This window comes from Panthera pardus, unplaced genomic scaffold, assembly GCF_024362965.1.
Source record: "Panthera pardus isolate Hobbes unplaced genomic scaffold, ASM2436296v1 HiC_scaffold_15, whole genome shotgun sequence".
Taxonomy (NCBI): domain Eukaryota; kingdom Metazoa; phylum Chordata; class Mammalia; order Carnivora; family Felidae; genus Panthera; species Panthera pardus.
The window spans coordinates 35935242-35949072 of NW_026526710.1; the positions used below are offsets into that span (position 1 = coordinate 35935242).

At 35.7% G+C, this 13831-nt stretch overlaps 1 protein-coding gene across 1 annotated transcript in view; it reads right to left on the minus strand.

Moving 5' to 3' along the window:
* The window catches only part of NDC80 (NDC80 kinetochore complex component), a 62020-nt gene that overhangs the window by 20040 nt on the left and 28149 nt on the right, over positions 1 to 13831 (minus strand). The window contains exons 12-13 of the mRNA XM_053902477.1: positions 12697 to 12849; positions 10305 to 10394 (exon numbers count right to left, since the gene is read on the minus strand). Coding sequence (XP_053758452.1) covers positions 10305 to 10394; positions 12697 to 12849 — 243 coding nt within the window. The remainder of the gene's footprint in view (positions 1 to 10304; positions 10395 to 12696; positions 12850 to 13831) is intronic.

Sequence of the window (13831 nt, forward strand, 5' to 3'; positions counted from 1 at the left end):
TCAAGTTTTGAGAGATCCTTCTAATTCTTCCTTACGATTTCTCTTTCTCTGCTTGTACTTTGGTAGTGGATGTTCTCCCAGGATTCTGATCTTTGCTGTATTCTTATCTATTCATTTGTGAGAGCTCTCTTTCTCTCTCTTTCTGTCTCTCTCTCATTTTCACACCTGAAAGATCTCCTGGCTTTAATTACTACATGCTAAGAGATACTTATTTACAACTATGTCCAAACTTCAACTTCCTACAGAGCATTCTCCACTTTGATGTCCTAGAGACCTGAAACTCAGCATACCACAGCCTGAAATTCTTCTATACCCTTCTCTTGTATTCTTTATCAACGTTCTAGAATATTACCACTGAAAGATCCTCTTCTTGACCAAACCATTCATGCTCTCCCAAACTCTTCTTTCTTTTTTTAAATATTTATTTATTTTTGAGAGACACAGAGCATGAGTGGGGATGGGCAGAGAGAGAGAGAGAGAGAGAGAGAGAGGGAGATACAGAATCTGAAGCAGGCTTCGGGTTCTGAGCTGTCAGCACAAAGCTCGACAGGGGCTTGAACTCACAAACTGCAAGATCATGACCTGAGCTAAAGTCAGACACCTAAATGACTGTGCCACCCAGGTGCCCCTGACCTCTCTTTCTGGCTTGTGTTTGTCCTCTATATTGTTCAGATTTAGCAAGAATCATGCTAAGACAGTTTAATCAGAATCCCTAACCTCAATATCTAATCAGGTTCCTCATTCTCCAACATCTCCCAGTTGATATCTGATCACCTTGACCTGCCTTCAGTATAAACCCTATTAGGTCGGTTTAGACAGAATCCTCCCTTACCCCTAGCATTTCCCTCAGTAAATTTTTATCCACTGATCTGCACACTACTCCTTGGTTATTAATTCCCAGTTTTTCTTTCAGTTGTACTTGGAGATAAGCCCAATGTTTCTCACCTACTATAAAACTTCTTTGTAATAGCTCCCCCTTGAATAAAGTCTACCTTACCACCATTAAGTGTCATGGCTAATTTTTCTTTTCCTCTAACAGCATATACCAAAGGTGGACACCTGCATTCTTAATTTCTTTCTTCCTTAACCTTCACATCCAAATAGACCACTAAATTACATAGTCTCAATCTTTATATTTCTTTTTTCCATTGTCACTGCAATAGGCTTGGCTTTACTTATCACTCAGGATACTGTTAGGTCTCTTAACTGTGTGTCTCTAGTTTCATGTACCTCTAACTTAGTCTTCAAAATGCCAACATCGTGGGCTTACTAAAATACACAGGTGTTGGGGCACTTGGGTGGCTCAGTTGGTTAAGCGTCTGACTTTGGCTCAGGTCATGATCTTATGGTTGATGCATTTGAGCCCTGCATTGGGCTCTGTGCTGACAGCTCAGAACCTGGAGCCTGCTTCCGATTCTGTGTCTCCCTCCCTCTCTCTCAAAAATAAAAGAAACATTAAAAAAAAATACACAGGTGTTCTGCTTTCTCTTAAAAATCTTCAATGGTATCTGGTGCCTACAGAATAAGAATGCAACCAGTAATCAAGAACAGCAAGCTCCGGGGCACCTGAGTGGCTAAGTAGGTTAAATGTTCAACTCTTGGTTTTGGCTTAGGTCATGATCTCAAGGTTCATGAGACTGAGTCCTGCTGTGAGAACGGAGCCTGAGTGGGATTCTCTCTATCTGTCCCTCCCTGCTTGTATGCTCTCCCTCTCTCAAAATAAATAAACTTAAAAAAGGAAAAAAAAAAAAAAAAGAATAGACAAGTTCCTTCATAACTATGTTTTTGTTTCTCCAGATCTAATTGCTGTTTCAACCTTCCCCAGGGATGTAATCTTAACAGGTCAAGTCTGGAATTTGTTAGCACCACTGAGGTAGTAATCTGCCTACTAAGACCATTTTGTTCCTCAAGGGGAGGTGACTTTTCCTGAAATAATCCTCTTTTTTTGGTTTATGACTTCCTTGTCCTGCCTTTAAAAACTTTCCTTTCTATAGTCCTTTGAAGCTCTTTTCTGTTTGCTAAATGGGATGCTGCCTGATTCATGAACTGTTGAACAAAGCCAATTAGATCTTTAAATTTACTCACTTCTTTACAAAACTAGAAATGCAGCCCTAGAGACAATACAAAATTCATCTATTTTTATTTTAAACAATCTCCAAACCTCCCCTATTTATCTTAAATGACTTGTAACTTGTATTCTTTCCTGGTGCCTTTGAGATGTACATGTTAAAGTACAACTTCAGGAAGGTAATTTTTATCAAGAAAAAAATGAAAAACACAAGTTATAAGGTCTCTGTTTACATGTTTATGTGTGTCTATTATATGTGTGTTATAGATGTGTGGTATTTTCTGCCTCTGGACGGTCTTACTAAAATTAGTCTGTAAAAAAGCTCTATTTAACTGGACTTAAATAAGTGCTTAAAGTATTCATAAAAATTGTTAAAATATAATAGAAACTAACCCAAATGCTTTCTTTCTTTCTTTTTTTTTTTTTTTTTTTAAGTTTTTTATTTTGATAGAGCAGAGGAGGGGCAAAGAGAGAGGGAGAGAGAGAATCCCAGGCAGGCTCCGCACTGTCAGCACAGAGCCTGATGCAGGGCTGGAACTCATGAACTGTGAGATTGTAACCTGAGCAAAACCCAAGAGTCAGATGCTTAACCGACTGGGCCACCCAGGCACCCCTAACCCAAATGCTTTCTGAATGCATATCACATAAGTGCTTAAGTTAGCTTAACTTTGTTGATTTAATTAAAATAAACCTTCCTTAAGAGATATCAACATTGAATAAAATACTTACATACAAGTCTTATTCCACCTGGGCTTATCAATCAAATGAGTTAATGTTATCTGTTACAAAATTTGTCAGCAAGAAAAATTAGCTTGGGCTGATGGGTGACTTTGTTTAATAAACTTTTGGTGGGTAAACTAAACATAGTAAAGGGGCACCTGGGTGGCTCAGTCAGTTAAGCGTCTGACTCTTGATCTCAATCAGGTCATAATCATTTGATTTGTGAGTTAGAGCCTCAGCACAGAGCCTGCTTGGCATTCTGCATCTCTCTCTCTCTCCAAATAAATAAATAAACTTTAAAAATGTTAAAAAATAAACACAGTAAAGAACAAGTATATTAAATGGATGTAAATTAGATAAAAAGTTTTTAGGTGAATTTTTAAATAGTTTTCCCAAATCTTTTTTTTTTAACCTGGAACTTTAAAGTTTTGCTAGGTTAAGTTAAATGATGAGTTGCGTTAAATTCATTCACTATTCATATTATTTCCAAGTAAGATAAAATACTGAAACGTTAATTACTGAATGTCGGTTTATCCACTTTTTACTTCCTTTTACAGAGGAACTATAAAGGTATGTGGGTCTACTATTAAACATGTGTTATGCTGCTCTGACAAATCTTCTGTGAGAAAGCACATGTTTCTTAAAGTCATAAAAAAGTATTTATTAGTCTGCTAATTCATATAATGGTAATGGAAAAGATAATTTATAATTTCTTACTTAGATTTCACTAGAAATTAAAAGTTTCCGAGGGTTAAAAATTCTACTATGTGTAACTGAAATTGCTAGAAATAATAAGGGAAACACATTCTATGTGTGGTCAGGGTTGGCTGATTAGAATGAATTTAGGGGCTGTTGTGTGGCTCAGTCGGTTAAGTGTCGAAATCTTGATTTTGGCTCAGCTCATGATCTCACGGTTTGCGAGTCTGAGCCCCGGATCAGGGACTTGGGATTCTCTTCCCCCCCTCTCTGCCCCTCCCCTGTTCTCTCTCTCTCAAATAAACATTAAAAAAAAAAAAAAAAAAAAAAAAAAGAATAAATTTAATTAAGTAAAAGAGTTTTAATATAAAAAATAAGCTAGTACAAACTTAGAATGTGGTTTTCTTTCTGTTAACAGAGCAAAGTTTTCTCAGATTACTGGTCCACTCATTTAGAAATTTAAGCAAACTTTTTTCTTAACTTTTAAAGTAATCTGCCTAGAAAGCAAAGATTTTGTTTTCTTAAAATAATTTCCTGTGTTGTTTTTATCAGGTCTTTGATTACTTAAGAAAGCTGAGCATTCTTTATTAGAAGAGCTAAGTTTTACTTATAACTATTTTACTTTCTGTATTTGTGAAGTCTTTGTCACCATAGTTAAACGGATAACTAAGTATTGTTTCACAGTGACCTATGATCTTATTTGACAAAGTATCTTAAAACCTCTTCATATTCCTACAAACTTCTCCAAAGCGAACTAACTTTTCAACCTCAAACTAACTTTGAGATTTTCTGGAGGGCTTCTAGAACCTCCCAAAAGACTTGTTATCTCTCCAGAAAAAGAAGAGATGCTAAACTAATTAGGCTTATTTGATATGTTAAATTATGCAGGAAGTATTGTCAAGTAAGAAGACTAAGCTTTCTTTCTATTGTATTTATGTAAATATATAAGTTTTCTAGAAGTTGTACTAAATCCCCAAAGTCTAATATATCTTGGTATAGTGTTATCAGTCATAATTCCACTTATTATCTTAAAATATTCCATGTTACTGAAATAACCAACTTTCCTTGTCAATTCCATTACAGTGAACTTTAATCAGATTTCAACAATGGACATTTTTACAAGTCTTTTGTCATTCACAGACTGTTATTGTTTTACCCTGATACTCTGCAATAGTTTCCTGCAAAAATACTTCATCTTCAAGGAGATGTAAGGAAAGGGCTTTTGACAAGTACAGATTTCTGATAACTTTATGATCATAAAACTGGACTGGGTAAGAATTTCCAAAACTAACAGTAAACTGGATTCAAGTATAATAAGAATTAGTAACATGGAACTGAATGAACTGAGGAGGATGATCATAACTTTTTATGATTTGTTGTTTGAAATGCTGTTGTATAATGTTTTGCTTTTCCAGATTTAAGGACACCTTTGTCTTAAGATATGTAGGATTTACAACAATTTGTAAATATATATATTTACAATATATATATTACAACTATTTGTAAATATATATATATATATATATATATATATATATATATATATATATATATATATACACACACACACACACATATGTTTAAAGTTTATGTATCTGGGTGGGGGAGAGGCAGAGAGAGAGAGGGAGAGAGAATCCCAAGTAGGCTTTGCGCTTGTCGGCACAGAGCCCAATGCAGGGCTCCATCCCACAAACCATGAGATCATGACTTGAGCCAAGATCAAGAGTCAGATGTTTAACCAAGACTGAGCCACCCCGACACTCCTAAAGTATATCTTTATAAGCAATGATGAAACATTTACTTTTTCTACCTGGTTCAGATTTTGGAAACTCTTTTGAGTATTCTTTTCATAATACAGTTAGTTATTTGTATAAGTTCATTAACAACCTGTCTCCTTGTAATAAGACACACAATTGGAAATATTGGGTATATTATCAAGGCTTTGATTGGATTTTCATATTTGAGAGAGGTTTGCATAGACTCATATATGACTGGACACTCTTAAGGAACTAAGGTTGACTTTAAGGGAGTCAATAAAGCCCCTTGCAAAAATCAATCTGGTACACCTTGCTTACAAGTTTCCAGCAAAGTAATTTTAAAAAGAGCTTATATGGTCAATCACTTTTCTTGCTATTCTTATGTAATTAATCAGGCCAAGTCTAATGCATATAAATTAGTTTTATTGTGGTTATCTTTGGTAAAATGGGGGTAATTGTAGAGAGAAAAATTATGTTTGAACCTGTGTAGATATTAAATTCTAATCCTGTTGTCTCTGAGGTTCTGTTACATACCAATAGATTGGACTAGGTCCTGCATTCTTCTAATTTCTTCAAATATCTGGCTATAACTGTCCAAATTAATGTTTCCATTTTTCTCCCCTGACTTCTGATTTGGAACATTAAGAACCAAGACTGCCTTGAATCTCCTTGAAAGGGACTATTACTACCTCCTTACTACCCAGATGGCAGCAAGATTTCAGGGACTTGAACCCTAAATACATATCTCACAGCTGAAGAAGGCTCTGCCTGACATCTAGTCCTGTGCAAATGATGGAGACTTCCCAATCAAATTGACCAAGAAGAGAAATAGCTGACAGCAAGGCAGACTGCTTCTTCTCAAGACACTGGATCAAGACTTCGTACTTTAAACATGCCATCTTCTATTCTCTTCCTTTACTTTGGCACTGGTCTGGAAAGATAAAGCCATCATCTGTATCTCCCAGGCCATTGCTAAGGGGGTATTTGGAACAACTTTTTATTTCAGGCTAGGACAAAACCTAACTGACCCTTGGTGTGTATAGGTAAATGCAGCAATCCTTGTGATTTAATCCATTAACAGGACTTCCTTAATGGGAATGATTTGTGCCCCAACAGGGTTTTTCTTTGTCTGTGGTGGTTATCATCCCCCCTGGGACTATGAAGGCCTAAATGGCTAACATATAATTGGATAATGCCTCTTAGGTTATTTAACTGTGCCTCTAACTGCCCATACTGAGATACCTCACTGGTCAACTCCCTAAATTTAAACTGTCAAGTCAGAGGGATTTCGTAGGAGGCATTCATGACTCAAAATTAGCTTCCTTTGACTCTGGCCAAAGTTGTTCTTGGTAACAGAACAGCCCTTGATTATCTTTTAACTGACCAGGGAGGTGTTTGTGCTATGGCCAACACTACCTGTTGCACCTGGACTAACATTTCTGGGGAAACTGAAACTCAGTTATATAAGATCACTGAGTAAGCCACTTGGTTTAAAAAGATGACTCCTTTAGTGGGGTCTTTCTTTGCCTTACTTGATTTTGATTGGTTTGGGTCTTGGGGACCATGGTTGGAAAGTACAGTCCAAACATTGGACTTATTTGTTATAATCATAAAAATCTCCTACTATGTTGTATTCTCTCAAAAACTTTAAGTGTATGTTTGCAGCCTTGAACTATCAGGTAAATGATCTCCCTAGGACTAGAACATCAGGAAAGTGAAAAGAATGACAGACTTAAGGAATATGAACCTAGAACTGAGACCTGTGACTGTCACAGAGATTAAGCACAAATGTCATGACTTAGGTCATGGATATCACACAAAGGAACAACAAAAGCTGCAAGTGGTGCTGATGCCTTAAATTGCGATCGTATCTCTCAATCAAGGTGATAGCGTGATCAAAAGGGGAAAACTAAAGGAAACTACCAGTTCAAAATGGAGTTACTTGTGCTGGGCCCATGTCACCAAACCAGAGCTTAATATTCAACCTAACTGCAATTTCAACCTTCCCCAGGAATATAATCTTAACAGGTCAGTCTGGAGTTTCTGGTTAGCACCACTGAGGTAATCCACCTCATAAGACCCTTTTGTCTTTCAAAGGGAGGTGAAATCTTGCCTGAAATGATCCTTTTGTGTGTATGTGTGTGACTTCCTTGTCCTGTATTAAAAATTGTTTTCCTTTCTGTAGTCCTTTAGAGTTTCTAATTGTTAAATGGAATACTGCCCAATTCATGAATTGCTGAGTAAAGTCAATTAGATCTTCAAATTTACCCAGTTGAAATTTTAACATTTGTTTAATTATTTTAATTCATTAATTTACGTTTAGTCATTACTAATGTCAAATAGCTATTTTATCTTATGCCATCTTAATTTGGTTAAATTGTCAAATTTAAGAAATAGTTTAATCTTCAGTTTCTGAAGCATATGATATTACTAATCATTTCTTTTTTCCCCTAGTTTTGATATAATGTATATATACCATTGTATAGGTGTAAGGTGTATATGATATGGGGGGGGGGAAGAGAGGAGGGAGGGGGGAGGGGGGAGGGGGAGAGGGGGAGAGGGGGAGAGGGGGGAGGGGGGAGAGAGGGAGGGGGAGAGAGAGAGAGAGAGAGAGAGAACGAACTAACACTACAATAAGTAGTTTAGTTAAAATCAGGACTTTCTTGAAAGTCTTCCCTACTTTGGCTTTTGGCTTTTATAGCATTTTCTCTTCCAGTGATCTCCAACTATTTTGTCCACTTCTAAGAGTTTTCCCCATAATCTCCTTCCTTGAATTGCTTAAGTGGTGCTATTTCTCAAGATTTAATCCTCTGCCACTTTCCTCTACATATTCTAAGAAATATCACTCACATCTGGCTTCAAAGTATCATGTATATGGTAAAGACCCTGAAATGTGTATTTTTAGACTTGATCTCTCCCCTATGTTCTGAATCTATTGTTTCAGCTTCCTTTTGGAGGTCTATTTTCTGTAAACAGTAAGCTCAACATCTCTAGTACTCTCCTGGTCACATGCACTCATTTTTTTCTCTGCAGGGTTACCCGCACCGGGAAGATGGAAGCCACTGTCAGTGCTCCTTTCTCTCTTAGCTTTAAAAGTCCATCAAAAATGCTTGGGTTCTACCTCAACATTTCCTAAACCTGTCCACTTCCTTCTATTTGTACTTTGGTTTAACCTCTTAACAATTTTAGTTGCTTCCCCACAAGTCATTTTTTTCTATGCCCAAAGGGGTTTTGCAAAAATGCAAATCTGATTAGCATAACCGCAGGTCAGTCTTTTTCTCCAAATGGTAGTTTACATTTTATATAAACTTGTTATATTTACCTTTGGAATATTAATATTGGGCCTAGCCTATAGTACACATCTTATAATCCCCATTTTGTTCACCCCCCCAAATTTCCTGCTTATAGCCCTTAAAAAGTTTCAAGTCTGGGGTGCCTAGGTGGCTCAGTCAGTTGACCGTCCAACTCTTGGTTCAGCTTGGGTCATGATCTTGTGGTTTGTGGGTTTGAGTCCTGTGCTGGGCTCTGTGCTGACAGCCTGCTTGGAATGCTCTCTCTTTGCACCTCCCCTGTTCTATCTCTCTCTCTCTCAAAATAAATAAACATTAAAAAAAGTTTTAAAAAGTTTCAATTCAGTTTGAAAATCTATAGGTTTAGTGCCCATTCCAACAGAAGAGAGAAATCAAACTGAAGGAAGCTAAGGGAAGACTTCATCTTGAATAACAGTCACATCTGTGGAGTACCTGTTAAAGCAGTCCCAATTCCTTCTTTCCAATGTGTGATGTTACAGAAACCCCAAATTATAATAACAATAGTATCATGAAACTGCCCACTTATCTGTTACAAAGTTTACTATTTTTTTGATTGGAAATTCTTTCTAATACAAAGTAAATCTTGATACAATTTGTTAACATGTAAAAAACGTGGGTTACTTGCATAATTATTCGTTTAATGCATAGGCTTTATTTCCAGATAAGAAAAAAAAATTTCTATTCCTGGTAAAGATAGGATTTTGTATCCTGAAATGCCACAATAGTTCTTGAAGATACGAATTAACTGGGGTTTTCCTTCAATTATTTGGTGTCACATAAACAATACCTTTTGTTTGCAGTTGAGAAGTAGCTTCTTAACTTTTCTTAATCAAGTATAACAATATTTAAAGATTACCAAATCGATAGTACTGTTCTCTCTGAGATATTGGTCATATCATGTTTCAAGTATCTTAGAAGAAGGAACTTTCTGAAACTTACTTTTGGAAATAGACTTTTATAGGCATTTGAGTTCCCCTGAATTTCATGGTACGGAGTGAAAAATTTGGTAAATAAAAATCTCTTAATTCATCATAGCTACTTAGCCTCTAGCCCCAAATGATATATATCTACTTTTAAGGGAGCCATGTCAAATTCCTTTTAGCACAAAAAGGGATATTAAGGGGTGCCCATCCGGCTTAGTTGGAAGAGCATGCGACTCTTGATCTGGGGTTGTGAGTTTGAGCTCTACACTGGGTATGAGATTACTTAAATAAAAATAAAACTTAAAAAAAAAAGGATATTAAATTATTTCAAGTTGAAGGAGGAAATTCTCCATTTAAAGTCAAGGGAAATTTATTCAGTTTCGTATCACTTCATCAATGATATGTAAAGCCTAGAATGTTTAAGTTATTTAAAAAATTACTTCAAATGTTTCCAAGTCAAGGGTATACCCAACTCTCATTTTCTATAATATCTTATTAAAAGTTCATTCCTTAACAATTAAAAATTACAAATCACATTTAAGTGTTAAATATCTTACTTTTGCTTTTATTTTTTTTATTTAAAAAAAAATTTTTTTAACGTTTATTTTTGAGAGACAGAGAGAGACAGAGAATGAGCAGGGGAGGAACAGAGAGAGGAAGACGCAGAATCCGAAGCGGGCTCCAGGCTCTGAGCTGTCAGCACAGAACCCGACGTGGGGCTCGAACCCACAGACCGCGAGATCATGTCCTGAGCCAAAGTCATTGCTTAACCGACTGAGCCACCCAGGCGCCCCTTACTTTTGCTTTTAATAACTGTTTTGTTACTTACTTGTTCTAAAGTATCCTCTAAGCTCATTTTTTTATTTAGAGCTTTATTAATTTCTTCTTCAGTTTGGTTCAATAGTTCCTTAAGTGGCACCTACAAAAGACATAGGATTAGGAGATCGATATGATATATGTAATTACAAAATTTCTCATGAGGCATCTACACATTGCAATAGAAGGAGCCAATTTTGGAGGAAAAAAAGTGAAGTTATGATATTTTTAAACTAAATTAATACATCAGAAATAAGACAATAAAACTAATTTTCAATGTAATTTTTCTAACTGTAGAATGCAACTTGCTTTTGCTTTTCAATACCTGGAATATTTTAGATTTGCTTTATCCATTCTGGAGATACACTGCTATTATTTAAACATTTTATAAGTATACTTATTTTAATGCAGTATCTTTCTTGAAAACAATTTGTATTTTTCTCTTAATCCTTTTCAACTGCTTAGTTTCACAATTATCTGCTTGTATTTCTTCTTTTTGCTATTCATTGGAACTCCACTGTAATAGAAAAGACTTGAAACACAGCAAATATCCGCCAGCAGGGAATGACTGAATAAGTTACACATGGAGGAGTCTGAGGCTGCAAAAAGAACTGGGAAGATCTTGAAATACAACTGCGGAGAGATAACCAGGGGAGGTTGTTCCATGAAAAAAAGCAAGATGGGTGTCCAGAATAAGCAGATGTTTACCAGTTTATTTAAGTAATGATAAAAGTCAGGAACAGCCAGATGGGAGAGATGCAGAGCGTAAGGTACTCGGAAAGGGATGCAGAACTTCCATGCCCTCTGGGTGTGCCACTCTCCCTACTTCTCCACATGTTCACCAGTCTTGAAGCTCATAATCTGCTTGCATTCCTTATGTTCGTCCTCTGTTCGAATAGTTTCCCATTACTATGTTTTAATTGAGGTCAAACTCACTTTAAAATGGTTAAACTGAAATCATTAAGTTAAAATGAATTTAATATAAAACTACTTCTTTTAAAGTGTATAGTTTAGTGGCATTTAGTACAATGTTGTGTAATCACACCGCCTCTTGTTCCAAATCATCTTCATCACCAAAAGAAAATTTTATGTTACTATGTTTTTAGTAGGTCTTTTGAAGTTATTAATTGCAGAGTTTTAATTTTGGCTGCTCTTTTTCTTTGAAAGATGCAATGCCTTTTTAATCTAAGAACTTTTCTCCAAATATTATTTGTGACGGTTGGGTTGCACCTTCTGGATGCTATTTCTATTTCTATTGTTCTATTATTATGTAAAACTATGTCCAAAGATCACAGAAAAACTTTCCCCTTTTCCAAGAATATGCATTCTTTTTGTATTGGGTAATCCTTCCTATACTGATTTGATGCAGGTTTTATTTTCTTGCAGCAGTGTCTGTCTACCTGCCTACCCAGCTATTGCTTGAGAAGCAATTCAGTAAAAGATTAAATGTTTACTGGGTGGATTTTTCTATTGAAAATGAGTCTGACTTTATTTAATCACAGTCTGTTCACCAAATAAACTGTGATCATTGGGAAAGTAGGAACTGTATCTTTCTGGGTGTTTCATCTCTAGCACCTAGCTGGTATGGAACTTAATATGTACTCAATAAATAATGTATTGAATGAATGATTCTCAAGGGAAAAATGCATAGCTTTATACTCTGATATTCTTTATTCAAAAACTAAGTATTTTGAAAGTTGACATTTCTGTGGGGGCTACTAAAATACTAATATCTGTGAATAACTAAGAAGTTGCAATAGAACGATTTAAAAATTTTCTTCTCCAAATTACATCCTTGGACATATTTAAAAATTAGGTGCACACTTTTCATTATTGACTACTGGTGTTACTTAATGTCCTGTTATATTTCATGCCTTCATGTGTGTCCTTGTACCTGAAACTCTTTCCCACAGACCATCCCAATAAATACCTCATCTTTTAAGACTTCATTCCAGGTTCACCATTTCTGTAGAAACTTTTCTTTCTCTTTAATTCTGGCAAGAATTGATCAATACCATATCTTGTAAACGTTTCTAATAAAGTACATATATAGCAATTATTTATTTATATCTGCCTCTATTGGGACAAGTATCAATTTAAGATTAAGAGTCAGGTAATTTTTCTCTTTATAACCCTGGTGTGTATTTTAAATGTAATCAAAGTTTCTATCAGATAGTTGAATTGATAAAGTAGGTAGAGAGGCTTTGTAATTCAAAGAGAAAAGTAGAATAGATTTCTAACTATCAAAAAGATGGAAGATAAAAGGTTTTAGTGTTTTATTTCCATGCTCTCACCTCAGTCATGAACAGGCTGATGTTTAAACTATTAGTTATAAATAAATAAACATCAATCATATCATTTAAAAATCTTTTGAAGATTAATTAATTAATCTCATGATTACTTACATAAACTTGAGCTCTGTATTTGACAAGGCAGTTGGCACCAGCTTCAGGATTAAACTTAATTTCAAAGTCATAACCTTTGGAATTTTCAGCACCCTTAGGAATAAGTTTTAATTTTCTGGCCAACTTGTGATACTCAGATAATTGTGTTTCAATCTGTAAGAACACCAAAATAAATGTTAAAGTAAACCAAATAGCCCTATTCCATATGGTTTTCAACTGGCATCTGCAATTTTACACAAAAATTATATGTATTTTTTTTAGTTTTGTAATTTGGTATATAAGAATGAAAGATATTATTCACAACCTGTAGGGTAATTTAAAAACTATAATTAGTAAGCAATATCCTACTGTTCTTTCTTATCTGTTCTTATCTTACTGTTCTTCCTAATGTTCTTCTCATTTCCAAATAGCTCGGAACAAGAATCCATATCTAGGTATAAACTAAAATTTACTTTTTAAAGTGCCAGGCAGAGAAATCATGAAAACAACACAAACTTTAGATTTATCTTTCAAAAAAAATTTTTTTTACATTTATTTATTTACTTTTGAGAGACAGAGACAGAGCACAAGTGGGGGATGGGCAGAGACAGAAGGAGACACAGAATCCGAAGCAGGCTCCAGGCTCTGAGCTGTCAGCACAGAGCCTGACGTGGGGCTCGAACTCACAAACCGTGAGATCATGACCTGAGCCAAAGCTGGATGCTCAACTGACTAAGCCACCCAGGCGCCCCTGGATTTATCAATTTAAAAAGTAAACATTTCTTTTTTTGTTTTTTTTTAAATTTATTTTTGAGAGACAGAGAGAGGGCACGAGCCGGGGAGGGGTGGAGAGAGAGGGAAAAACAGGATGCGAAGCAGGCTCCAGGCTCTGAGCTGTCAGCACAGAGCCTGATGTGGGGCTTGAACCCATGAACAATGAGATGGCCCGAGCCAAAGTCGGATGCTTAACCAACTGACTGAGCCACCCAGGAGCCCCTAAAAAATAAAACATTTCATTTATCTAAGATAAGTGAAATGTAATCATTTAAGTCTCAAATGTTATTTTAACAGAAATATTTTATTTTTAAAAAAATGTTTATTTGAAAGAGAGAGAGAGAGAGAATGAGAGGGGTAGGGGCAAAGAGAGAGGGAGAGA